This window comes from Aquila chrysaetos, chromosome 10, assembly GCF_900496995.4.
Source record: "Aquila chrysaetos chrysaetos chromosome 10, bAquChr1.4, whole genome shotgun sequence".
In the NCBI taxonomy this organism is placed as follows: domain Eukaryota; kingdom Metazoa; phylum Chordata; class Aves; order Accipitriformes; family Accipitridae; genus Aquila; species Aquila chrysaetos.
The window spans coordinates 28298279-28325443 of NC_044013.1; the positions used below are offsets into that span (position 1 = coordinate 28298279).

At 46.5% G+C, this 27165-nt stretch overlaps 3 protein-coding genes across 7 annotated transcripts in view; 1 reads left to right on the forward strand and 2 right to left on the reverse strand.

Moving 5' to 3' along the window:
* MAP3K13 (mitogen-activated protein kinase kinase kinase 13) overlaps positions 1 to 8876 on the forward strand; it is an 82064-nt gene extending 73188 nt beyond the window's left edge. For 3 of the 4 annotated variants that reach the window (XM_030029370.1, XM_030029371.2, XM_030029372.2), the window contains 4 exons: positions 1270 to 1340; positions 3840 to 4137; positions 4828 to 4925; positions 5014 to 8876. In XM_030029370.1, the coding sequence (XP_029885230.1) occupies positions 1270 to 1340; positions 3840 to 4137; positions 4828 to 4925; positions 5014 to 5050 (504 nt within the window). In that variant the 3' untranslated portion in view covers positions 5051 to 8876. Of the gene's footprint in view, positions 1 to 1269; positions 1341 to 3839; positions 4138 to 4827 lie in introns of all 4 variants that reach the window. The other variant, XM_041127031.1, reaches the window with a different exon arrangement.
* A 1460-nt stretch (positions 8877 to 10336) lies between these two features.
* On the reverse strand, positions 10337 to 12683 carry TMEM41A (transmembrane protein 41A). The gene is made up of 5 exons (XM_030029391.2): positions 12508 to 12683; positions 12273 to 12426; positions 11808 to 11969; positions 11126 to 11264; positions 10337 to 10784 (listed from the first exon to the last, which is right to left on the reverse strand). Exons 1-5 carry the CDS (start codon positions 12603 to 12605, stop codon positions 10564 to 10566), a joined length of 774 nt encoding a protein of 257 aa, XP_029885251.1. The 5' UTR covers positions 12606 to 12683; the 3' UTR covers positions 10337 to 10563.
* Positions 12684 to 12842: 159 nt separating this feature from the next.
* On the reverse strand, positions 12843 to 26323 carry LIPH (lipase H). Of its 2 annotated transcripts, none has more exons than XM_030029389.2 (10): positions 26120 to 26323; positions 21864 to 22231; positions 21042 to 21150; positions 20830 to 20931; positions 19724 to 19813; positions 18432 to 18599; positions 17445 to 17540; positions 16368 to 16479; positions 14691 to 14763; positions 12843 to 13083 (listed from the first exon to the last, which is right to left on the reverse strand). In XM_030029389.2, the coding sequence occupies exons 1-10, from the start codon at positions 26169 to 26171 to the stop codon at positions 12964 to 12966; spliced, it is 1290 nt and encodes a 429-aa protein (XP_029885249.1). In that variant the 5' UTR covers positions 26172 to 26323; the 3' UTR covers positions 12843 to 12963. The 2 variants fall into 2 exon arrangements, with proteins under 2 accessions (XP_029885249.1, XP_029885247.1); XM_030029387.2 differs by having other exon boundaries at positions 14691 to 14864.
* Between the last annotated feature and the right edge of the window lie 842 nt (positions 26324 to 27165).

Here is a 27165-nt window from a genome sequence, read left to right on the forward strand (position 1 = left end):
TCATGCCTGTCTGAACTTTGCTCTGTGATCTGGACATACTTTTAAAGTCAATTTTATTGAGAGGTACTGTAGGCATACTGGAGCACACTGCTAATAGTGAGGGTTGTCAAATGTAGTTTTGATAGGGCCTAGTTCTGTTGCGTGCAATTTAGCCAGTTTTCATTTGAGCTGAAACTTGGTCTACTGAGTTTTTGTTGTTGAAACAGTCTCAAAATGTTTTCAAGCCTTTCTCAAAACAAAGGAAGGGGTAAATGCATTCTTTTGGCGATGTTAAATATCGTGTAACTGTTTCATTGAGACTCTATAGTGCTGCTGCGCCTCAGAACAGAAATTCAACAATTGCTGTGGTCTTGGGGACATGCCTTTTGCTGCACCTGCCAGAAACTGTCCCTCTTAACTGAAAGTCATAGTTCTCATGTATTTTGTGAAGATTTTGCAAGAGTCAAAAAGGTATTACGGCACAGTTGTACAGAAACAGTTCTTCTTCACTCCTCCTGCTTCCATCCAGGTGGTGAGAGAAGTAGGAACCAGTCTGAGCGGAGTTCAAAGAGCAGGAAACTGGGCCTGGGTGGAAAAGTGAAAGAAAAGAGGATGAGCACCAGACCAGGAGTGTGGTTTGGGCCCAGAATGAAGGGAGGAGGACCTTGTATTACAAGGGGCTGGGATGAGATAGAGGCTGAGTCTGAGCGAGGGGTTGGCAGGTTGGATAGGATAGGAGGTGGCTGTAAAAACCAAAAGTGCAGGGGGTGGATTTGGATGGGAGGAGGAGAATAAAAGGCTCTTTGCTCACTGAGGTAGAGAAAGGAACAAAACTCAAGTTTTCCTACTTGGTGAAACCCACCAGCAAAGTCTGTGTCGTTCCCCATCCTGCTCTATGATGGGCTCATGTAGAAGAGGTTTGAAGTCGTAAAGCCAAGAGTGCCAGATCAGCTCAATAATTTATGTGGATTTCAGTATGATACTAATTACTTAATTTGCATCTGTAAAAATCCAGAATGTTACGTACTTAGTGACTGCTGAAGTGCTCCAGTGTATTTCAAAGTCAATCATTCCAAATTCAGAAACGGCAGCATTAACACCTCCTGAAATAATCTGCTGGTGAGAAGATGTCTGACTCAGTTTTCACTGGTACGCAGGTTATTTTCTTGTCTAGATTGTTGCAGCCCGTTGACACAGTGACTTTGTCCTGGAGGACCAAGGGGCAACCATGTAGTTGCATGTTTGTTCTTTCACAAATGTGACACCATTCTTGTCCTTGTTTTCTGTCAGAGCGGTGACGACTCTTCAGAAGAGGAAGAGGGTGAAGTAGACAGTGAAGTGGAGTTTCCTCGTAGACAAAGGTAAAAGGTGAATTCAGTCTAATCTGTCTTTGGTGGGACAAAACTCAGGAGGAGAACTGTCATAGCAGCTGCACACCAGCACTGAAACTGTGGAAGGTGCTGGCAAAACAACAGAATCTCATTCAGTGCATCCCATCTGCCCTCAGTGATCCCTTGTGTTCGCTCGCTGTTTTCAGCCTGTTTTGAGATGTTATCTCCAGCACAGCTTTTCTGCTGCAGGCTGTTTGTAGCACAACTTGATCACACTTGATAACATTATTCAGCCTATAAAAATAAGCTGCTGCATCTGTTTCACCAGAATCAGACTTAATGGATTTGGCACCCTTTGTGAACTCTTTCAAATGCTGTTTGTTAACTGTTGCTGCAGTGGGGCTGACTCCAGTGTCTTCGTAGTGGAATTCAAGTAGGATTGAAGATCTAGGTGACAACACAGCAGATCAAATTTGGTGGTGTTGCCTGTAAAGTAAGAGACTTGAGGGAGTGTTCCTACCTAAGCATATGTAATAGCAGTCTTTACGGTCCTGTGCTCAGGAAAGAGATCATGGCATTGGTGCTGCAGCTTTGTGAAAGCAGCTGCTTGAAGTGCAGAAGTGATCCAGTGGGCAAATTGGTTAAGGGTTGTTAGGAAAGGAGCAGAGAAGAAAATAAAAGCTTCTCTGCTGTTGTATACATCCACAGCACACCTGCAGCTGGAATCCTAAACACCATGTTCATTGCCCCAGCTCAAAGACCATGGTGGAATTTGAAAAGGTACTGAGAAGTGTGACAAGAATGGTTAGAGATGGTTTCTGTAGAAGAAATTAAATCCATGAGAAATCTTTGCCTAGCAGGAGGAGAAGCAATACTGGAGATGTGTGAAATTGTGAGTTATGTGGAGAAAATAGACAAGGAATGATTTATCTCATTCATGTTAGGGACACCTAGTGAAGCAAACGGGATTTAAAATGAACAAAAGGAAGTGCTTTTTCCATCCAAAACATTTTCAGATGTGGAGCTCGTTGTCAAGGTATGCTGTGGAAATCAAAACGTAAACAAGTCATAATTGTTAAATTTATGGAGTATAGATCCATCAGTGGCTGTTAAGCACTGTTATCCAGGTTTGAGCTTCAGCTCAGAAGTCTGATCTCCTAAATGATACAAACCAGGAAGATACGCCAGGAGAAAGCAGGCTCTGTCTGCAGCACACCCTGTTCTCATACTTTTCCCAGGTTATTGCTTCCTGCCTAGGGTTGGAGACAGAACGCTGGGCTAGATGAGTTAGAAAACTCATACAGTTCTTGTGTGATTGTTGCTTCATTTGTGATTTACTAACTTAGAAAACAAATTGCTTTTCCTGAATTCAACGTGATGACCTGTTGTGGGTCTTCTGGCATCTTCAGCCACCTGATATTTTGTACCATTACTGTTGAATCCTGGCATGAGGCGATTTCCACATTCAAGTAACTGTGAGCTTATTTTCTAAGTGCAGATACCTCAAGTCTAGCCTGGTTGTTGGGATCACTGCCAGGTGGTGTGGATTTTCCCTGTTGAATTAGGTTGAACCCTACAGTACAGCCTTTCTTTGGGCAAGAAGGACTGTTAAAGAAAAATAGGCTCCAGGGCAGGTCAGCTAGTATGAACATACAACAGACAAGACCAAATAAGAACAGATGAATTTATAGATGCAGATCTTGAACTAAATTGTTCAAAAGGTGGCAGATCTCTATAGCTCCAAGATGTGAAAGGCAGCCCAACACTTTGCAGAGCTCTTGCTGCCAGCCTTGCAGATCAGTTATGACTTGGCTGAAGGTGTGTTCTTAGGGTGGGAAGAGGCTCCTGGAGAGTTGATGTAAATTTTTTTTCTAGGGATAGGACCTGTTTTGCTCAAAGACGTTTTTGGAAGGGTCAAGCCCTTAGCCCAGTGAGGAGAAGCCACCAGGCACTATTGCGTGTGCTGTGCCTGAGTGGTATCTGCTAGGGAGAACAGGAATGAGCAGCCTGGGCTGCCTGTTAGAGTGAGTGAGCCCTGTTCTTGTTGTGCTGAAGATGCCAGTTAAAAGTACAGGTGCAAAAATCTGCTCTGCATTGCATGCTTCAGAAAGGAAGATGAGAGGTTTGCCGGGGGAACCTGTGCAAGGATGTAGCAGTCACTTTGCATTCACTGCATTGCTAACGTGAGGATTTTGATTGTGATGTATTTCTCGAAAGAAACCTGACCCTTGCTACCTGTCAGAAACAGAGTTCCGTATGTTCGAGCTGTAACGCTGTGCTGGCTCACCAGCTCATTCTTACTCTGTGCCATGAGAGTGCGTGCAGAAACCTGTCCACTGAGAAGCTGTAACTTTTCTAGCTGGCAGTGGGGTCCTGGGGAAAGGCTCACCTAGGGCTGAGTGGGCACCAGGAGTGGGGTCTGTCAAGGCCGGTTGTAGCAGAGTAGCTGAACACAGCACCCAGGAAATTGCTTTTCCTCTACAATCGGAGGCAGTGTGTTACAAGCTGAACTACTCTCCTGGTTTGCAGACCTCACCGCTGCATTAGTAGCTGCCAGTCCTACTCAACCTTCAGCTCGGAGAACTTCTCTGTGTCAGATGGAGAGGAGGGAAACACAAGTGATCATTCGAACAGCCCAGATGAGCTGGCCACTAAGCTGGAAGATGAGCTGGCTGAGAAGCTGGAGGACATGTTGTCCCAGACTCCAGAGATCCCCATTGAAATCTCCACCCAGTCTGACGGGCTTTCAGACAAGGAGTGTGCTGTGCGGAGAGTCAAGACTCAGATGTCTCTGGGCAAACTTTGTGCAGATGAACACAGCTGTGAGGTGAGGTGTAAGTTTAGTTATCCCCTCTTCCTTCTATTGAGTAAAAAAAAAATAAATAAATGTTACGGAAAGGAATTGGAGGGCCAGAAAGTTGGATGACTGCCTAGGAAATGCTGTGGTAGATGTTCTACAACAAAGCAACTGCTTAAATACCTAGTCTTTCTCATACTTGGCCGGGGGAGTAGACAGGGGAAAGTAGCACAAAGAAAGCTGAACATAATTTGCCGGTCAAGATGATTGTGATATTGGGAGGCTATCAGGTTTGCAGTTGCATTAAGCGGGATAAAAAAATAGCACATAAAGCAGATAATTAAATGGAATGGATATAAACTGTCTGCCTCAAGCTTATCCATCAGCAGCCTTGCTAACAAAGCTAGAATGATTTTCTTCCCTTTACTGTCTTTCAAGTGTTTGGGAAGGGTAGGGCAAAGCCTGCTGCACCATCTTCTCATAACTCCGTCTGTGTTTGGTAGTGCTCTGACCAGATATTTTTCTGCTGTCCCCTTGTTGGGGGGAGACAAGTGACCTTTGGTAGGGTGATTCTGTGCTGTTGCTGTCTCCTGTGTGCTGCCAGTCTCTCCTTCTCTGCTGGTGGTGACGTTTGCCTCTGCTGTTACAGATTGGGATGGTGTGGTTGATCTGCAGTGCGGGAATGTTGCTCAAATCTTCCCCTTTCCTTTTGATTTGCAGAACCCAGCACAGTTTGGAGAATCAGACTGTGACTCTTCTGAAGGGGAGTGTTCTGATGCCACGGTCAGGACCAATAAGCCCTGCAGCTCTGCTACTTGGTAATACAGATCTCCCCCAAAGCTTCCTGATACTGGCATTTTGATTTCCCTGAGATTCCACTTCATTCCCCTTCATCACACTTTACAGGAAGAGAAGATGCTTCTCCTTCCCACCCCAGGAGTGATTTGCAATAACCTGAATCTCTGGAAAATGTCCAAATGAAATTAATTCTCTTTGAGCATTTCAATCAAGAATGGCAGGGATGTATTTTATTGAATAATCTAGTTACTGTAACATGGATATTTATTTTTTTGACATTTTAACACTTTTTACTGTAAAGAGTGGATTGTATTTATAGACACACAGACTTGTTGCAAAAAAAAAAAAAAAGTTCAGAAAGCAAGCACATTACAGAGAAACATCCTGGGAGTCCTGCCTGGACAGCTTTGTGTACAAATGCAGGGGGATTCTCTTGCTGCTTTCACAGGGGACCAGGCCTCATGGCCCTGAAGATTGGAGAACAGATCAAGCAAACTAAACCACTCAGTCTTATCAAGTGAGGAAGCATAAAAAGACCTTCTTATAGGGTAACCTGTGAACAAAGCGTATTCAGTATAACCAGCTGGGTCATTTTTAATCAGAAGGTGGACATGTTCCTGGAGAAAATTGGTACTGAGGTGCTAACATCCAGGGTCTTCTGAGTCGATACATCCCCAGGAATGTAATAGTGGGTTTTATTTTAAGGATTTTTAGTTTCTTTTTTTAATCAGCATTTTGTTGTGAGATCCTGCAATTGTATTCTAACCTCATCCTCTCGAGAATTGGTATAAGAGCACTTCTTAACACCGTCCTTGCTTCACTCTGGCAGTGTCGATCTCCAGTCGAGCAGGGAAACCTCTTTCAGATACAGTGTGCCATTTCCCAGTTTACTTCCTCCTCTTACCTCCTGTCTGTGTCAGTCAGTCAAAGAAATCAATCAAATCAGTGTTGGAAAAGCAAGAACTTGCAAACTGTGGAAAGCACATCCTGCAGAGCCTGAGCACTCTTCTGGGGAGGAAACTGGAGATGCCTGTACTGGACTTGGAGAAGCAGTCTCTCGCCTACAACAGCATCGATAACCAGCAGAGAGCTGTGTGTTGAGGGGGAAGACTGGGAATCACTGGCCTAGATAAGAGCATCACCCCTGCTCTGTCTCCTTACTCACTGTACATTCTTGAAAGCATTAACAGCTGCCTGCCCTTCATGTCAGGCTTTGTGCAAAACAGGTCACACAGGGAATCTGATGGTGGCTGTGGCACAGCTGTGTCTTGGGTGCACCTTGAGGCCCCTGTTTCTCCTTCAAGCTGAAACTCTGCAGGTGAAAGTGAGGATAGTACTGATATGTGACAGGCCGAGGCATTGGCAGATGACAAAAATTTGTTTTCTGATAGAACTCATAGTGCCTTCCCTTCAAACACTACTCTTTTAAATCAATATTTAAAGAGAACAAAATGGTAGAGCACGTTTCCCCCACCCTTAGTTGATGTCCCTCTGCAAGAGCTTTCACTCTGCCCTTCCTAGCGTGCTGACTGGTGCCACTGTGCCATGCGTGCATGGTGCACGGCCGCACTGCTGGGTGCTGCTCTGCAGACTGGCACACCAGCCTGAGATGAACGGCAGGAATGGACCATGGACAGGTACTTCTGTTGCTTTGTTTGTTTACATTTTATGTTAAAATATTGGTTTGAATTTAACTGTGGTAATTTATAGCCTCATGGCAAAATGAAGGAAAATGTCTTACTTATACAGAGAGCAGTATTGTATGAGTTAAATTATCCCGTATTTTTAAATTTTTGTAGCTGGACTACACACAGATTTTAAGTTATGATGTTATTTTATTATTTATTATAATTTCTGTAGATCAGAAGGTTGGCTTCACCGCTAGCACAATTGTAATCTGTTTGTGTGATGTTACCTTCTCCCTGGTTGCTGGGGGGGATGGGAGCAGAGCTGGTCTCAGTGGCTGTCAGTAGTTGCTGCCTCTTGTGATTTCTAAGGATGCTGTTATACCAGGGCAGAGAACCTGTCAATGTTGGTCCGAGAGGGATGGATGCAGCCAGCCTCCTGGGCCCTGTGATATTCCTTGTGGTCGAAGCTGCAATTTGCTCCTGTTGCTGGTAGAGTTGGCAGTCCCTGAGCTGGTGGGGAGTGGTGATCAGGGAGCGAGTGGCTTTTGAATTGATGATGAACTGTCACAAGACCCCCTGGCAAGAGCATCCAAAAAGACAAGCGGAGAGGAGGGCAACTGCTCCAGGCAGCGGGTACGAGATCAGGGGTGGCCAGCAGTGGATCCACATGGTGGATCACCCGTGCAGGACCAAACAGGCTGCTGGAGAGGAGAGGGAATGACCAGCTCACCCCTGCCTGCAGCAGCAATACTCAGCTCTGGGTGCAGGCAGAATGCCATGGGGAGTGAAGCTCTTTCCTGGCTTGTTTCTTCTCTCTTCCCATCCCTCTTTTCTCCTCCCAGATGTTTTCTGTCTCTCGGCCAGTGGCAGGAGGAGGTGGCAGGGCCAGAGATGGCTTTGCCATTGTGGTGTGAGAGGGGTTTTGGTGTGGAAGGGGTGGTGCAGATGGTTACTCAGGGGGGCTGGAGGCTGTGGTGCAGGAATTTAGCAGTAGAGAACTGTGTGCACGTAGCATGCACACAAAGAGGAAGACCAAACTATTGCATGAAGACAGGTTGAGAACTACCATCAAATGTCCCCCACAGCAGAGGATGCCAGGCCTTACGCCCCTGGAGAGACTCTGCCACTCAGATCTGGCAGGCTTCCTGAGCTCCCACAGGCAGGTCCGTTCGCTGCCTGCAGGCCATGCGATGTCAACCCAGTCCACGGCCCTGCGGTGCCCACTGCCTGTGGGCAGCACTGGTGTCCTAGGGCAGCCCTGCAGCAACAGGCCCAAAGCAGAGCTTCTTCTGGCTCAGGCCTGTCAGCATCTCCTTGCAGGGACTTCAGTCTGCAATGATTCAGTCCCTAACAAAAAGATCCCAGAGGGGTTTTGGTAGCTCTGGTCTTTGCTTAGCGCTCCTCCACCATGTGATGAAGCTCCTCTGGGCTTGCAGAGAAGCATAGAAGCTTTGATGTGTAGGATTTTGGGACGCTTCTGGGCCAGCTGTCCTGGGTGTGTGCTGATTCTTCCCCGTCCTTGCCTGGGGACATGCTGGCCCATTCTGCAGCCTGTAAAAACAGAGCTGAACCCTTCAGGTTGTCTGCTGCCACACTTAGCTCTAGTTTCTTTACATGCCCAGGTCATTGCACTGTTACAGTCCAGCATTGCTCCTCCTAACTGCTGCCTCCTATGCAGCATCCCTCTGGGACTGCCACTAGGGTTTCCCCCCCTTGCCTAAACATGTAACCCTGTACCCGTGGAGATGTAATCCCAGCCTCCCCCTGCACACCCATCTCGTGTCCTTGGCTGTGTGCAGGCAGGGGTGGCTCAGCAGCCCCCCATGTTCCTGGGACAGTTGCTGTCAGTTCTGCAGGGGGTTATATAGGCATTTTCTGTAGTGAAACCCACCCAGAATTGCACATAGATGTGACCTCCACGTTGCTGTATGGGCGCCTCTGCTGCAGTTCCTCGCACTTTCTCTCCTAGCAGGGTATGGGGCTGAGAAGCGTAAATCGGCCTGCTTCCTCCTCACAGTAACACTGCATTCGCAGGACAGAAGTAAACCGTGGGTTCCCTTTTCAGCATCCCAACTACCCTGATCCAGTTCTCATGGCTGCTGACAGCTCCTGAACACTAGCCTAGATTTTCTCCCAGAGCTGAATGTTGCCTTTCCCACTGTCGTGTTAAGTAACCATTTCATCTTGGCCCTGTCCAGTAGTGTTCATCTCTTTCCTCCCTGCTCTGTGGATTCCTGATACAAACTTGATTTTTTTTTTTTGTATTGAACAGTGTACAGTGATGGAAACAAGAATGACTATCAAAGCAAACAATGCATGGAATAAAAAGCCAGTGTACTTCAATGCTTCTCAGGCTGGTCTGGTGATCTGGGAATGGTTTCTCATGTACTTTGGGATAATGTCATGAAGCCTTTTAATAACTAATGTGATGTTAGTGAGCAGCTTGTTGTTACCTGTCTCTGAACACAGCTGAACTGGAACTACTGGGAGTTCCAAGTAGCAGGGCAGAGGCTTGGTCAGACACATGTAGCCTACCAAGCACCCAGGTGTCCCTAAGTGTTGGCTTTTGCTCTTGTCAAATGAGTGATTTTTGCAACGTGATGTGGGGGATTGAATCTGCAAACGTTACTTCTCATCTTGGGAACCTTGCTGTCCCACTCAGTTCCAACCCTGCTGGTGGGGAAGGTGCTAAAATGGATGGAACATTCACTCTGTCAGCTTCCTGAGTGCTCTGGGGTCTCCCATCTGCCCCCTTCCATGCCAGAAAGTTTACTTAGTCCTCCGAGTGGAGGGCAAATTCATGGAGAGTAGAGCAAGGAAGTCCAAATACCAAAAACCCAGGAGCATAGTATCATCCCTGGGGGCTACTGTTCTGCAGCAACTGGGACAGAGCCTACCTGCTTATTTGGAAACCTTCTAGTTATACATGAGCAAATGTATAGGTTTAAGGGTGCTTCTCAAGGACAAATCACTGCCAGCCAGGCACATCCACTCCTTCTCCCCACCCCCCACCCCCCCCTTAGTCTTTGTGGGATGAGCAGCCACTGACAGAGCTCAGAAGCAATCTTGTGTGTTCTGACATATGGATGATACATACAGGCAGCTAGTAGCTGGCCCCAAATCCTTAACGATTTTGCTGCAGGGTATGCTTAACATCTGAATGACAGAGGAAGAGCCTTCTACAGCTGTGCAAGCTCTCCTACAAAAGGTGCAGGGACCCTGAAACATCATTACTTTTTTCTCAACTTGGTACTTGTACTGCTGCGCCTAACAGCACAGAAGTGCACGGTTCATCATTTTAGGCCAAAAATGCTAAATAAGCATGGGTTTGGAGAGGGCAGGGGGAGGAGGGAGTAGGGTCTGCCTAGAGCTGGGAAATGCTGCTACTGGAGTGGTGGTGAAAAATAGCTGCTGTTGCAGCTCAACACAGCACCGTATGCTGTGGTGCCAAGGGATGAGGCTGGCCAGAAAACCAGCCTGCCTCACTCTCAGAGCAGCAGCTGTCTGCTGCCACATCAGTCACATCAAGACTAGCTGGGCTCACAAAGCTGGACTTGGTAGGAAGTGCAGGAGCCCAAGGGAAGCCTGTGACTTGGGCTGGTAAGGAGACCACAGGGAGCATGGTGCTTGGCCCCCGTGTTCAAGAGCTGGGAGGAACTAAGGGGTTCTGATTTGCCTTCCTCATGGGATGCTAATACTCCTGATTTTTTTTTTTTCCATTGCTAATACATTTGCAGTGGGCTGGCAACACCCTCAGCTACACTGGAGGCACAGGCTGATTTAAAGGAAACAGGCAAATTAACTGAAGTGTTCACAAAGCCCTTGTATAGCGCTCTCCGTGCAGATACATGCACAGTTAAACATTCATTAAAAATAAGAACCTTACACCTCCTCTTAGACAAGAAGAACGATTAAAAACTGAAATTGTCCTTGGTCCACGGTGGCACTGAGCATGCAGAATATAACCCCCAGGAACAGAGACCTGCAGCTTTTATGAGGCAGTCCCCCAACATCTGGGGCACCTGAGCTATCACAAGCTCTTTTTGCCATTGAGTAACTGAGCATGCTTGTCTTCATCCAGCTTCAAGTGCTTCTTGCTGTATTTCTTGATGAGGGTCCCTGGTATCAATGCTGCCACAGCCATCGCAAGCAGTTTGAGCAGCGTGTCCCAGGAGAAAATGGCATCCAAAGAGGTGATTTGTGACAGAATGGCTCCTGTCTGCACACAGATGAAATTATATGGTGTAAGACCTGGAAGAATCAGAGAAAAAAAAAAAAAAGCCTGTTAGCATCCCCCCCAGGTAAAATTAGCTCAAACATGTCCTTGCCCAAGGCCAGACACAGGGGTCTGCGTTCATAACAGAAATAACGGGGTGTGATTCAAAACTGCATTGGCAATGCACACATATTTGCAGAATGCTCCAAGACCTCTGATTATAAGGGCAGCACAAAGGCAAACATTTAAATGGGGCAGAGTCACAGCTATGACCCTGCCGCTCTACCTTCCCCAGCTCAGTATGCTACCCGAGGCTTGGTGACAAGGAGAGAGGCAATGTCACGCTGCCCCCTCAGACAGCCTCCCCAGGCCTTACCGATGAGAACGGAAAAGAAGAACTGGGACACAGGGATGTTTAAAATGGGAGCTGAGAGATTCAGAAACCAGTTTGGTGTCATGGGGAACAGCCTCAGGAACAACAAGAAGAAAAATAAGCAGCTCCTGTTCTCTTCTACCTGCCAAGAGAAACGTTCCAAATTATTTCTGCTCTTCAGACAGCAGTAACATCTGAATGGCCACGATACTAAAGTGAATGTAAGTTTTTCTCTAACGTGCTGCAACATAGCATCGGTCCAGAACTGATGAAAAGCGGCAGCTTTATGTATGTATGTTTGGGAGCCTAATGGTGAGCCAGCCCCTTCCATGCAAGTGATGAAAATGGGATCTAACCTGAATGAGAGATCGGGAAGTCACCAGCCGAGCCACCTCCAGCCATACAGTGCAGCACAGGATGGGTGGAGGCAGGTCTGGAGCACAGGGGCTTCCCAATCAATCCATTATCTTACTTCTGATTTTTCTTGGTATCTGGGATTTTCCATGCACCCCCTTTGCAAACAGCCTTGCTCCCAAGAGAGCAGTCTGCTCCTAGATTGTGTCAGAGGCGGCTCTTAACCGACCTGATGCATCCCCTGCGTGTATTCATTTTCTTACTAAGTCAACCCAAAAGGCAGCCTCACCCAGGGGCCATTCTGGGCATCTGCAGAACCACGGCTGCTTACCTTTCTTTGCAGCAGAGCCACTTTATCAGGAAAGTAGTAGACGACAAACTGCTTTCCAAACGCGCCAGACAGCAGGTAGCAGAAGGTCGCTCCCACAGACGTTAGGGCTGAGCACAGCACCAGCCCGGTCCACGGCCCGAACAGCGCTCCAGCCAGAACGTTCTGCCAGGGCACAACACCGAGTGAGAGGGAGCCCGGGGATACGCACACACAGACACGCGTGTCCCCTCAGCCTGGCTGCCTTCAGCCTCGGCCGTTCTGGCTTCTCGAGGGCATCGGGCAGACCCGTCTCCTGTCCCTGCAGAGCTGTGACTCACCCAGCAAGGCACCGACCTTGCACCTTGCCCCAGCAGGCAGGGCCTGGTCCGGGACTGGGGGCAAAGGGCCCCCCTGAGGGCTTCGTACCGGCTCCCGCCCTGCATTCCCCCCCGGCCCCGCCGCCGCCCTCCCGCCAGGCGGCCGTACCAGGAGGCTGGAGCCGGGGATGGCGAAGCTCTGCTTGTAGAGGTAGGCGGCACAGAAGAGGGCCAGCGCCGCGCCCCGGTGCTGCCGCTCGTAGTCCCGCAGCGCCTCGGCCAGCTCCCGCAGCTCCTCCAGGTCCGACGGGAACCGCAGCGGCCTGGGGCGGGGAAGAACACGGGGAGACCCAGAGCACCGGCCCGCCTCGCCTTCGCACGGCCCCCCCTGCGCCCGCACCCACCTGCGCGCCTGCCCCGCGCTCAGCCGGGACGACAGCAGCCAGAGGGCGGCCGTGGCGGCCGCGAAGACTAGCAGCAGCCCGGCCAGCCGCCGCCACATCCCGCGATGGGACCCGCCGCCGCCGCCGCCGCCGCCGGCCGACCCGCCCCCGCCTACCCCGGGGGAGCGCAGCGGGACGCGCAGGCGCGGGGTGGGGCTGTGGGCGGGGCGGGCGCTCGGGGCTCCGCGCCTGAGGGAGCGGCGGGAGCTCCCTCGTCCCCGGGCGTGAAGCCAGCTCCGCCGCAGAAGCGTACTTCAAAAACACACAACGCCGTCTTTTTTTTGGTCACTTCTACAGCCCCGTTTATAAATCTTTGCCTGGCAAGAGGGCCGCACCACGCTGCCACTTGGTCTCCGCAGAAGGCGCTGAGGAACTTTCGGGTGAGTCCCCATACGGCTGTGAAAACGTCTGCCACCTTCAGACATAACGTTCAGAAGTGACACGTTCGGGTCTTAGCTCCCGCTCCAACACGGGACGGGCTTGAAGGTTTTTCTGGTGTTCTCCATCAGGACAAGGTCGTATCTGCACAGCTGCAGTCTGTGTAAAAGCAGTCAATACGAGCCAAAAGTGAAAAATGGGCCTTTCTTGTATCGTCCCCTAGTCAAGTCTCCCACCATGCTGGATGGAGGCTTACGTAAAATAAGTCACATTCTCAAGACAACTGCCTTGAAGTCCACCTAAGGTGAGGTTGACTTCAAGCCTTACCGAGGTCAGGGATACCTTGAGTATATTTTTATTCTGTTCTACATTATCTTTTGCTTTTCCTTGTGGAAAAAAGAACACAAAAGCCAGCAAGCAAACTGAGGTATTGGCTCCTGAGTTTGTGGTTCCCTTTAAGCCAGTCTACACTTGGGTGTCCACTGAATGGGGTGGTCCTTCCAGCTCACCTTCGTGTTCCTGCCAATTCCCTGGTGTCAGCGTTAGGGATTGTGTTGCCACTCTGAGCTGGGACCGGGCATTGAGCTGGCTTAGAGCTAGCCCATCCGAAAAACAGCGGAAATACTTAGGCTTTCATCTGGGTACACATGAGCATTAACCCTGGAACACGGAAGGAGAGAGGGCAGGACATCCTTCCCCATGGCAGTGACTGATTACCATCAAGCTGTACTTGCAGCCTGTAGCACCTCCTAGGGGAGAGTGGTCAATCTCTGATGAAATATTTGGGCATTTTCATCTACTTTTTAAAAGACTGAATGTGGATCTGGGGCTGGAAGTGACTGTGGAGATGTAGGACAGGAGAAAGGGAGTGTCAGCAAGGGGGAGCTGCAGAAGGACATTGCTTATTAGACATACACAATCTCTTCCTTGTTCCAAGGCTAGGATAAGGGTAGCAGACCTTCATGAAATGCAAAGAAACATGTTCTGCAGCTCTGCCCTTTTTTTGCTTCACTGTTCTCTATGATATGCAATCCTCATTTTAACCCAAATTTAAAGCATGGTACGGCTTGATGTCCACATACTCTCTTTGCACACAAGGTCAACCTAAGAGATTCTGTACTTGCTGAGCTCAGGCAGAGATCCTGTCCTCCAAAGGTGCCCTAGAAATCAGGGAAGCTTAAGGGTAGGACTGCAGAGCAGACAGAGGGTAACAAAGTGACTGAAGCGGCTGTAGAAATCTCATCAGCAAATGACCTGGTAGGTACCTCATGATGTTGTGGGCAGTAGTCAGTGCTTTGGGGCATAGCAGCCAGCAGCTCCCAGTTACTGGAATTCTAGGAGTAAATTAATCTCCCTGCTTGACTGGACATAGAAGTTGATTGGGATATAACATGTGTATTTGGGGCTGGACATCTATTTCCCTGAGAGTTGTATTTACCTTCAGCCCAGAGTTCAGGCCTGGGCAGCTTCTCAAAGGTCATTTTCCTGACCAAAGGTCAAAATATAAGACCACATCAGAGTCAGACCACTACTTACATGTTTTCAGTACAATAAGACAACCTCTGTTTTCAAGTAGGTATTCAGCTATGGGATTTGTGTGCATGCACTAAAGGTGGAATTTATTCCCAAGATGTGTGTACAAGAATTATTAAATGTGAAATATATCTAATTCTTCTGGACAAACTCAGCAAGGCCAGGAATCTGGGAGATTCATTTACTTCTGTCCAGTCTGCAACAATAGAAATGGTTTGTAAACATCTGCTTACCTTTCTGGATTTGTAAGTGACCGGAACCTCATTTGGAGGATCCTGAGTTTGAATTTTGGGCCAATGACAGATCCTGTGGAAAATGTCAAGGAAATTCTTTCTATATTTTCAAAATCCTGGTCGAATCCAATTAGCAATGTGATTTGGTTGTACTGCCGAAAGGCTGCAGCTTCTCTAAAGATAAAGCAGACAAGGTGTCAGAGAGTCACCGAAGGAATAGCACCATTTTTAATACATTCAGTATAATATTAGAAACAGTGCTGGGGGAGGAGGACTGAACTTATGAGTAGTTTCTGATTTACAGGAAAAGGGTATGGATTCAGGTCTCCAGGTGTGAATCTGCTCAGCCACTTTTGCACTCAGTTATTTGGGGCGGGAGTGGGGACACAGAGGTCTGATGCCATTTGCTCTGGTCCCAAACCAGAATCCTTACTGTGATTCTGCTTTGAACCTGAGTGGACTAGACCTAAATGATGTTTGTACTTGGCTGTCTGTGCAGACCTGAACGCTGAGTCATCCATGGAGTTTGCAGAATATGTTGCTGTATATAAAAATCTGTTTGTAACAATGCTGTGTGGCTGAGGTAGCTCTACAAATGCAATGCTGTTACCTTGGGGGTATTAATGCCCCTAATTAAATTTCTGGTAGTTCTTTTCTGGCAAATGCAGCACAAGCATCTGTGAAACAATGCAGCATTGACCAGAATTAACAAAGAGTAATCCAGCTTCTCAGGATAGGAAAATAGCACAGGCTTAAAGACATGAAGTCTTGCAGGACTGGGGTTTGACCTCAGTCCTTTTTGACAGAATAGCCAGTTCCACTTTGAGATATGCCTGAAAAGTGCATCGATCTTGGTGCAAAAGCAGCAGAGCTTCTTGCAAAAATGCTGGTAGTATGGCCATAGTTTAAGGTTTCCCTGATGAAGGTGAAGAGTGCAGATGTGACTGGAAGTGTATCCCCGTTGCAACACGCAAAATGACTGGCCTTGTTTAGAAGTTTTAGGAGGCCTGACAAATAGGACAAGTTTTAACCTGTCAAAGGTGTTCATGATGTGTGTGTGTGTGTAAGCATGCTGCCTGGTGGGCTGTCACACGCTCGGCAGAGTGGGTAGTCCTGCTGTGCAGATTCCTCCAGTGCAAGCAGATATGGCTGAGAGAATACACAGAGACACTTGGGAAAACTAGTTGAGCAGGACTTGTTTGGCTGAAGTGTGTTTAGATCAATCAGGAATTTGCATGTCCACATAAACACCAGTCATTAATTTGCTTCTCCAGGTGGAATGAATTGATTTGGATGTTACATATTCAGGCCCAGGTTCATCCCAGCTGTCTTGGGCACCTGGAGCTAGAATGGAACACTCCCTGGAAGGGGAAGGAAAGGGGGAGACATGTTTTTCCTCCTGCTTTAGTGGAAGCCTAGGACAGCCATGCTGCTGGCTGAGATTGTCCACTTTGGTCCTTAAAATGACTGAGAAGGGTCCAAACCAAAGGGCTGGGCTGTGAGCTGGTGTGCACTGGGGGAGTCTGTGAAAATTGCATAGGACCAGGAGAGCCCTAAGGCATGTATGCTATCAAGTATCAGCAGAGAAGTTAGAGGAAGATATCTTGCCTCCTCCCAGATGCAGTTGTACCAAGTGATTTGCTAACACTTACAGATCATCAGATCAGTAGGACTTACGGATTAACTTTAGATTCTGCCTTCTTCCCAGTTTCATCAGCTAATACAATGCTGAAGGTGCCTCTTCTGGTGTCTTTGTTCCATGTAATAATATCCACAAAGTAGTGATAAACTGAGGTAAGAGAAAGCGAGCACGGTTAGACTCTGCACACTCGCTCTGCTTTCCAGCCCAGCTGTATGCCTGTCTGGGAGCTGAGGTGCAGGTGGAGTGCATCTTTCTCCCATTTGCTCATCTGACACAATCTGTTCAATTTAACTCTAAAATTTATTTCTCCTTCCTGCTTGCCATCTTCCTTTGCAGAGATTTCTAATAGAAATATTAAGAGATGTCTGGGAGAACACTAGAGCAAGGGTTACACAAGTGGCATGCAAGATGGTCTCTCTATACAGCTTTCAGCACACCGCCTTTCACCATTCATTTTTAGATTGCCTTTTGTTTCTCCTGTCCTCCTCTGATCCCCTTCATTTCTGTTCTCAGCATCTTTTATTTGTCTTCTCTGTCAAGGAGCAGAACCGCCTGCTCTTTGATCTGTAACTCACTGAATTCACTTGCTGACCAGCACTGGACCTCAGGCCGTAATCCCTGCCCATGGCTTGGTATGTTGGTGATGATGAGGGTGAAACCTTTTTTCACTGATTCCCCCTTGCCTGGGCCCTTTCCCTGTGCCTTTCACTTTTGTCCAGGGTACTGTTCAGCTCAGAGGACATCTTTGACTCTCATCATTCCCACACACCTCTCACTTGCACAAGAGTGGTGTCTTGTTTTGAAACACAGTTTAGGAACTACTCTTTTATGCTTCATTTGCATGTTCTCAACATATTTCCTAGCACTGTAAGCAAGGTGAGCCTGTTCTTGCACATGTCTAGCGAGTAGTTGGCTTTCACAGCACCAGGCAAGTTTGCAGATAAGGAATGTAATGGCAAGACTGCAGATGGACACAATTCTATCCAGCAGCCGCTGGCTTTGTTTCTAAAATGCTGGCTATGATGCCAATAGCAACTAACCATCTCTGCTTGGCTGTTGCTGGAGGAGGCAATACACAAAGAAAAATAATCTCAGAAATCTTAGTCACTTACTACAAAATGGCTCTTTGTCCGCTGTATCAAAAAACATCCTTGTCACTGGATGGCTCTGTTGTGTTAAATAGCTTTTCCACTTATGGGCATAATAGCCTATAGATGACAGTTTGAAAATGAAACAGAGTTACTGCATAGGTATATAAGCAACTAAATTGCTGAAAATAACAAAGCAAGTATTTAAGAAATAATATATTGCTTTCCAGCTGCAAGGTGTTACTGTGACACATGCTCCTGTACTCTGTAGACTTACACAAGGGCTTAATTTTACTTGTGTAACTAAAGCCAACTGGGTGTCTAAATATGCCTGATTACTGTTCAGCACTTATTTTAAGATTGGTCTTTTTCCACATCTGCAGTGCAGAATGAAAACCATACGCTCAGCTTTGCAAGTTCATTTCTGGAAGTGTCAAAGCATCAAAATTTCAGAAATGGCAGCCTGAAGCTGCGCTGTCACATCCAGGCTGGGACACCTCTGTGGGTCAGTTACAAAAAAGCAGAATACCCTTTGTTCACCCCTCTGCCATTCCTTTCAGAATCAAGAGGGGTTTGTGGTGCTGAAAATCTCTTAGAAGAGATTCTGTTTTAGCAAGAACATGCCCCTATCCCTCAAACTGCACAGCTAATGGACTTTAATTCATCATTTCTGTGACTTTAGGGTAAAGATCCCAAGTCTTGTTTTGGCTTTTCTAGTTCTGTATCCTTTATGTGTGGATTTCTGTTCTAGATCACAACATGATGTGACCGTACAAAGAGCAGGGAAATTTCTCAGGCCTCTTTTGCCTGCAGCAGAAGGTTGTAGCTCTGCAGAAGTCAAGGAGAGATGATCCCGAAAACCTCAGTGGAAATAACTTACGTGCTTTTGCAAAGCACCATGTTGTGTTAGTCCTTTAGCAAAACATTTGTCACACACCAAGTTACAGTAATGATGGGCAGCTCTGTCAGACACTTGTATTCAGGATGTATTTACATTCCCTGGATCCTTACCTACAATGGGGCATGGCATAGGCCAAAAAGTTTCGCAGCTGGTACATTTGCCATTCCTGTAATTTCTGTAGGAGTCACACGGGTATGCAGTAATATTGCAGTTCTGTTTCAGGGATGACATGAACAGGAAAACAGACCTCTGGTGGTCACATTTAAAATACTGCAATCCTCAGTCATACATAGGGAAGAAATATATTGTTAGCAATCCTCATGCTTCATGAAAACAGTATTTATGCACTAGTAAAAAAGGACACACCAGTGGACAGTCACTGACCAGCCTGAAGGCAACATTGCACTGGGGAGCACTGGGCTGTGGCAGAACAGTAAGTGGGCACTAGCCTCTCCCTTTGAGTACACTCAGCTCTGCCTATGTCTACTTTACTTTTCTTCTTGTCTTTTTTGGTTTTAAAAACATATTTGTTTGTATTGTTGCTGCAGTTCCAGAGGATCCAGCTATGGATCCTACTCCATTTCAGGTGTTTTCTCTCTGAGCTCAGGCCTGACAGCTGGATATTGCATTTTTTGGCACATGGCTTTGCCATTTTTGTTTTAAAAAACTCTTTAGAAAGACATAACTAATAAAATGACATGTTGCATGGGCAGCAAAATGAGTGAAGCCTCATTTCCTATGGGTATTTGTTTCAGGCTGGTTTCCTACATAGATTCCCTTGGGTCTGATAAGGTCGGAGTTCACATTACTGCCTTTCCTTCTGTGAGGTATCTTCTTCACCCAGCTTTCACAAAACCAGTTCGGCTGCCGGGCTGGAAAGGAAAAAAGCTTTCTTGCATTCAAGACTAGGGCTTTACGTGCCAGACTGCACTGACTGTCACTGCCAAGAAAGGCGCATTGGATTCGGTGTAACTGCCTGCCCCACATTCATCTTGAACCTGTTTTCTGAACAGGTTCTTGCCATTGCTAGTCCTTGGGGTTTTGTGTGTGTTCTAAGTAATTAAAAAAAAAAAAAAATCCCACAGGTTTTCTTAACGTAGTCACAAAATGAAGACATAAATCTACCTGATGACTTTTTGCATGGAAAATTAATCCCATTTGCATTTGTGACAGAGAGCAGAAGGATCACCCCTGACTCATATGTCTGCCTGGTGCACATCAGCTAAACTCCTGTTACGTCAGTGTGCCACATCAGTGCTGGGAATAGATTGCTTTCATGGCTTTCCCAGAATATGGTTTTCATGTCTTTTCTAAGCAGTCATGATGTTTCTCTGGCCTTCTCCTCTTTTCTGATTGGAAACATTTTGTCAGTGTTTGTGCAATTCAAGGCAGAATTAATTACCAGAAAATATTGTCAGTGGACAGCCAGGCTGGTCGGTCCCGCCATTGGGGTAGAAGTCTATGTGGCCTAGTGCTTCTGTGTAACCTAGTCCTGACAAAAGAAAATATCAGAGGTGAAGGGAGGGAATATTACCTCATAAAATGCAGAAGAAGGAAACATAAGAAACTAACTGGAAAAAATAATAGTTATTTAGCTCTAGGATGCCTGCCTGTGCAGGAATATTAATGTCATTCATCTATTTAGACAGCAGGCCAAATGGTTGTGACCCAGCTGTGTCATTTTAGCAATGGTATCAAATACCTAAAATAAGTCTGTGCGTGTGACAGTACAAAATTTGGCTTTTTGTGTCCCTGCCTGTGGGAGAGGAAAAGGGATGTGAAAGACTGGGTATTGCTGTGCTGCTGAAGTCCCGAGTTCTTGGAGGGTCTGGGAGAAGACGAGAGGCAGCAACGAGGTGGGAAAGCCAAGTGCTAGGGGTAGGATGCCAGTGGGAGCAGGGTGGAGGGTTTGCATCACACTGCTGGCCTGGCTGGTGGATGTGAAGGTGTGCCGTGCACCAGGGAGAGGGCTGAGGGAGATTTCAGATTTGCCCCAGAGGAAGGTTTAGTCCACATGAGGTGGGATGAGGACTGGAAGCATCATGCAGGGAGCCACAGGGTTGGGGATAACTGATCTGCTGTGCAAGGCATTGAGCTGTGTGACTAGCTTTTGAGATGCTGCGTGGTGGGTGGCAGCCTGACCCCACAGTGCAGTGTTAGTGTGGAACTGCTCTGGCAGGGCTGTGTGCTGTGGTAGCAACAGGGCACTCCTGCACTAGTGCCTAAGTCCTTGTACTTCATGGGCCACAAGGCTTTAATTGCTATAAACCAGCAGCATGTTTTGAAATGCAAATAAAACAGCAGCTCCCAAGGGAGTGCTGATGACAGTGTGGGCAACATAGGACCACAGACCCCTTCACAGCACCAGTGAAGTAAGCTGCTGTCCTCCTGGGCTGAAGGAGCAAGGATCTTCCCCAGCACTGCTGCCTACCAGAGCCCTTGCTTTCCTGTGCTCCCCATCAGTCTCTAGGTTTCCTCATAATGGTAAAGAGGAGAAATGTCACATACCATCGGTGTCTGAATGAATGACATCAACAAACTGTGCATCTGTAGGATCTAGCCTCTCACTAGGCGGCTTTCCTCTGTACAAGGGGCCTGCTGGGTCAAGACCTGCAATGCAAAACCACACTTATGGCATCACTTTAGTAGTGTGCAGCTCACACCGCTCACCATGAACAGCTATCCTCGAAGCAAAAGGACTGACAGGAGGAAGGGCTTACCTGTGATTCTTCCAAGTGTACCAGCAAACATCTGTCCCACAAAACCAGAGATGTGCGCTCCCAGGCTCACTCCTATCATGTGCAAGGAGTCAAGCGATGCTCCATCAACCTGAGATTTAAGAGGACTTGTGGTCGCAGATTTTAGGCACATCAAAGGCATAAAAAATACCAGGAGGAGGAATGTAAATGCATCTCCCTACTTTTCCCATGTTTTCCCTTGGTGTGTTCCACTCTTTGTAAATATTCCCCCTTTGATAGTCCTACAGTACAACCAGCACTTAGGTTTGAGGCCCATATCTGAGAGAGCTGCGGTGAGGCAACAGTTGTACTTTCCTGGGGCAGTAACTACAGGTGCGGACAGGAGTGAGTATTCATGGGCCCCATGAGTACAACTCCAGTTGCCCCACGTGGGGTTCCTGCAAGGCATTAGCAGACACAATGATCCTAATGGTCCAGTGTCATCATTGACTGTGCCTGTCCAACAGCTTAGAGGAGCTGCGAGCTGTAGCTGATCTCCATAAGCTGACTTTTGGACATCCAGAAAGTAGAAATAGAGTTTCTATGTATGGGAAAACATATCTGTAGAGTTTTGTATCCAGAAATGTAGAGCCTTTGAGTGTAAACTGAATATTGCAACAAAATACCATCATACGAAGTCCAAGGGTAGAATTTGGCACTGCAATATAGCTGCACTTCCAAAAATTAATGTATTCCTTTTTAGGAGTTTCTTTTCCCAGACTCCTGCTGTTTTAAAACACTTCCTTTGTGCCCTTTACATGCTGTGCATTAATGTCTATATCATAGTATGAACGTTCAACTTACCAACATTTCATCAATAAATTTCTTCAGAATCTCAGCAACTTTCTTGCAGTTTCTGGAAGCATTACTGTAGATGAGAGTTGTTGCTCCATGGTTCCAATCCACAAGGATGACATTCATGTCTTCTACAGAAAGCAGAAGATGTACCAAGTCAGGGATCCAGACTGGGGTAGAGCCTGTGAGTCGGTATCCATGGATGATGAATGTAGTTTTTTTGGTCACATCTAGATACTTGGAGGCTGTTGAATCGAGCTCTTCAGCACAGTTTGGATTCAGTCTGGTGTAGAGCAGCAGCTTCACTTTCAGGTCTGTCCCTATCAAAGCGTTGCCAATGCTGAGAGCTGTGAACGCAGGGCATGTCTCCCTAGGATCTGAAAAGAGCACAGTGTGGCAATCCTGAAGTTAGCACCAATGTGTTTGCTTTGACCTTTTCTACCTGCCAGCCCTGTGCAGGCACAGGAACACACGCTGTGAGCTGTCTGAGCTAGGGCTGCTCCTTTCCTCTCCATCATGTTCATGGCTGGAGTTATCCTGAATCTTAGGATTTCTTGCCATGTCGGAACAAAGACAGCAAGTGTACCTTCTCAGAGCAGCATTCCCTGAAACAGCACAGTCCTGCTTCCACCAGCAGCTGGGAGATGGCATGGACTGTCTTCAAAAATCCCACTAGTGTGAGAAAGGTATCGAAGACTGACAACTAGGATGGCTGCTGTATTGGTTTGAGAGCACACCCAGAAGCTCTGGACAGGCTCTAGGGTAAAGAGACATCCTTGTGGTTTGTTTGTAACTCCAGTCTGGAGCTGACAAGCTGCAGAGGATTTTGCTGTTGTGAGGAGCAGCTCAATGCTTCATTTGTATTTGCAGATGCAGCATGCTATTTCAGACCGTGAAATGGGAGACTATTTGACTGCATGAGATATGTTACTGATATTGCTTCATACACAGCTGAAGAGTAACTGAATTCTATGTAACTTTTGCTTTATTGGATGGTCTTTGCCATTTGAAAGCCTGTCTTTGTTCATTGCTTTTCCAGCAGAACACCAGCTGAGCCTTCAGAGTCCAATACAATCTCCAGCAGGGCACTGGCAGGGAATGGAATAACTGTCTCCAGACGGACACTGCTTATGAAGGCCCTCCCAGGTTTTGTAGCCTCTTCCTGGCTCACAATCCTTTTCCCCAAATCCCCTTAATCTTATTGAAGAACGTTGTGGGAGAGAGTGTCTCTCACACATATGCCCTGGGCTGCAATAATTGCTCAGGCTGCAGTTGCTAGAGAAATCTTCCTGATCTTTGTTGCTCAAAGGGCTATGCAGTAGGTAGAAGGGTTTAGAAAACCTGCAGCTGTAATCTAATTGTGCTCTAGCAAGTCTCCAATACTCTGTGCATTTTAATTTCTAAATGATGAAACTCTCAGTTTCTATGAGCAACTTTCCCTTTTCTCCTCCTGTGGAAATCAGCAGCATGAGAGTGATATAAATGCTATGTGCCCAGCACATGCAATAATATGCTCAGTTGCCATAGTTCTGCTAATTACTTTGTAGAAGCCCCAGGAGCTCCAGAAATAAAAGTTAATAGGCTAAAAGGATGTTGCAGTTAAGTCCAACTGGATATTTTAAATTGCTACCATAAATTCAGAAATAAATTTTAACATTTGAAGTCCATGGAGTCCTTCCTGTATAAAGCCTATGGTAAAATATGAATAGTGGAACAGGAACAGTGGAAAATGAACTCTCAGCCAGGCCCAATGAACATCGGTTGAAATCAGTGGCCTTTGAACTAAGGGTGGTCTGCCTCTGTAATGCTTCAATCAGGGCTCCCAGGGGCAGTGTGACTCTGGGCCCTGCTTGCAAGAGTAAAGGTGACCTGGGTGGCCCTCTCCTGACCAGCTTGCTCTTACCACAGTTACCATGCCAAGATGCTCCAGAGAAACAGTAGCAAGAGTTCTCCTATGACACTGCTCATGTGGAAATCTCAAAGGAAAGTTACCATTTTTTGCTGATATACACCAGCATACACAGTGATACTTAACCACTGCCCTCTAGGTGCTACTGCAACATAAAAAAAAAAACCAATTATATTTATTTTTTGCTAATAACTAGAAATTGGTTTAGTTATTGTATGGTATTATATAGTATTGTTAATCATCTTTACTGACACTGAAACTGTAGTAATACAGGCAGAAATGCCAGACAAAAATTACTTCTATATGGTGGAAGATTGCATTGATTGCTTGATTTGTTTCTGTATCTCCTGCATCATGCTGAGACTTGCCCAGAGGAGCACTGTGTTTGTCACCAGAATAGCCCAAACGTTCTGGTAAAGAAGAGCTTTTAAAGAGGTGATCAGCATTTGCTAATACCTAACACAGGAACTGTTTAAAAAGCCTTGTTATTTCTGCACCAAGTCTGTTAGATTTGTTCTATTCTGAATAACAAAATCAGATCAGTGCTAATAGTGGGGGGAAACCTGCCAGCTTCTCTTCTGGCAGGCTGGTATGTATCCCAGACTCATCCACCATGTGTTACGAAAGCTGACACATGAGGACAGCCAGTTATCGTGGCTTTGCTCTTCATTCTGATAAGCACAGTGAATCCTACTCAAATGGCTGGAAGTGCCTTTGAGACTCCAACACGATTTCTCTGATGGGGCAAGAGGCTTATTGAGATTAAGTCTGCAAGCAAATAAGTGAGGTGGAAACCTACACCCTGGCACTGTGCTTAACCTGTGTCCAACATACCACTTCCCTCCAGGAAAGGTGAATAAATGTGGCAATTAACCCAGTGTCCCATTAATTCACTCCCAGCACTGTCTTGGGCATTAGCTTGCTGAACAGGCTCAGGCAATTCACTTTTCTCCCTCTGCTCAGCTTTCTGATACGTAAAATAGGACGGCAAACACTAGTTTCCTAGACAAGGTGCTCTGACATCTCAGCACCTGTAGCAGGGGGCATACCAAGCTGTTAAACCCATGTTCCTGCCTTCCTCTGGTCTCTCTCATTCCTTTCTTGGACATGGTGTTTGGAGGCTTTTTCTTCCTTCTGTCCTGGATGTTCATCCTATGGACAGGCAGGGTTTGCAATAGTGTCATTTTGGGGCTGTGACACTGAGGCTGTCTGCATGAATAGAGTAGTAGCTGAATTTTTTAACTCCACCAGTCTGTCCTCTTGCAAAGTGAAGTTCGAACAGATTTTCACTTCAGTGGGTCAGTGGTCACTTGTTCAGATTTGTAGTTGTCCTAGCTGTGGTCCTTGGGAGACTGTATTGCCACACAGAGCCCCTGAAGGGGCTGCTCACCCAGTCAACACCTTGCATGGACCTCATATAAGTGTGTTGCTGCTTCTGTATCTGTCTGCGGTTTCACTGACACTCAAAACACTGTCACCTTGCCTGGGTTTTTTACGGTGTGTTACAACAGACTGGTCTTATGCATCAATAATGAATCTTCAGCTTTAAGCACACTTCACTACCACACAGCAAATCTCAATAGCATTAGTGAAGATTTCCATTGCTTTTCCACAGAGTGTGCCCTCTGCCTCTTAAACTGGTCTTCCGTATCTCACTGGGTTTCCTCAGTGCCTTTTCAGACAATTCTATTTTTCCACTTCTTCTGACTACATTTCCTACAGCATATTTAACAAACTAAGCAAAATGTGACCCCACAATTACCCCAGAGAACCTGATGAAATACAAGTTAGTATTTATAAGAATACTGTTTGGGTTTTTTTTGTTTTTTGTTTTTTGTTTTTTTTTTTTTTAATTGCTGTTTGTTTTCCCTACAAAGCAGAGAGCTATAACTTGACTTGCTCCCATGTGTATGCTAACACAAGGTAGTACATTTGTTTTTTCCTACACAGTTTGATTCTTGATAGGGCTGTGAGGATATCAAATGAAGCTTATTGTTCATAAATGGTAATTCATCCTTCGCGTCTGTCACATAAGACACTGCTGAAAAGAAATCATTCCTCTCTGAAGATTTCGAATGATATTTTCAGTGTCAATGAATAGTACTTACAGAAGAGAACTGTTTGCAAAGTGAGGAAAAGATAAATAAAAATGACTTCTGGTTTTACATTTGGAACTCTGAGAGCTGACTACATTCATGTAACGAGTATAATTTGCTTTGGCAAGATAAATAATGCTAGCGAAAAACCCTACACAGCAACTTATAATGCAGAGGGTAGATATATTCATGTTTCTGCAAAGCACAGAAAGTGTGTTATATTTGACAAAAACATTCAAAACAAATGGTTGATTTCTTACCTGGTTTCACCCCATACAAAAGGTAGATGAAGATGACACACAGCCTCAGCATATGGACTTCCACATGGAACTTCTACAGGTAAAAGATTTTACCATTTCTTTGGCATGTGTCTGCTGTCTCTGACAAGTTTGCTCTCTTTTTTTCTGCCAGTAACAGTAGGTGTGGTGAAAGGAGGAAGTTACCAGCCAAGAAATGAAGACTAGTCTTTAGTTATACAACTAAAGCTCTTCTTAAAAAGGCGGGGCACCTTCTATTCTACCGGGTTTCCTTATTTTAAATATAGTTTGCCCTGGGGAATGACTAATCAAAGACACAAATGGTTTAGTATCATGCTGTAAGCAGCAAGTTGACTAAATGTGTTGAAACTAAGGAAATTATTGCGTGTCTATTTGTCTTTTCCAAAGAATGTCAAAAGGCAGTGAAGATTGTAGGTGTCACTGCAAGTATGATAAGCATCTGGGCAGGGCCAGCACTTGGTTTCACAGGGCCCTATGCTGGTAGCATTCATGATGATCTCTACTCTCCCATGTCCCTCTGGCTTTTCTGAGCACTGTGGCCCAGCATCCCTTCTAACGTACAAGACCCTGTCAGGCAGGAGGCGGATGCACAGCACTATGTCATGACAAAGGGAAGGTACCACTTTGAGTCAATCTGGGTCTCTGTTGGGCTGCCAAGCAACTGCTGTCTTGGATGACAGTTGTACATCTGGCATCCCCACCACATTTTCTTGCAGACCTGCTGGAACCTCATGAATTCAGCTCTAATTCAAGTATGAAGGGCTTTTTTTTTCCTTGCTGGAGGGGAGGAAGAAGATGGCAGATGCAAAGACAACTGTCAGGGGCACGAAAGGAAGTCTGAAATCGGAGCTGGAATATCTAGTGGAAAAATTGGAAAGATGAAGGTGGTGGGGAGTTTGTAAAGGTGTGAGGGGGGGGGAGGGGAAGAGAGAGCAGGGGTGGCTGCTGGATAGAAGCTGTGTGGTAGCCTTGCCTAATGTTTTCTTAGCAAATTCTTCTAACGTAGGTCAGGGAAAGGGAACAGGGGG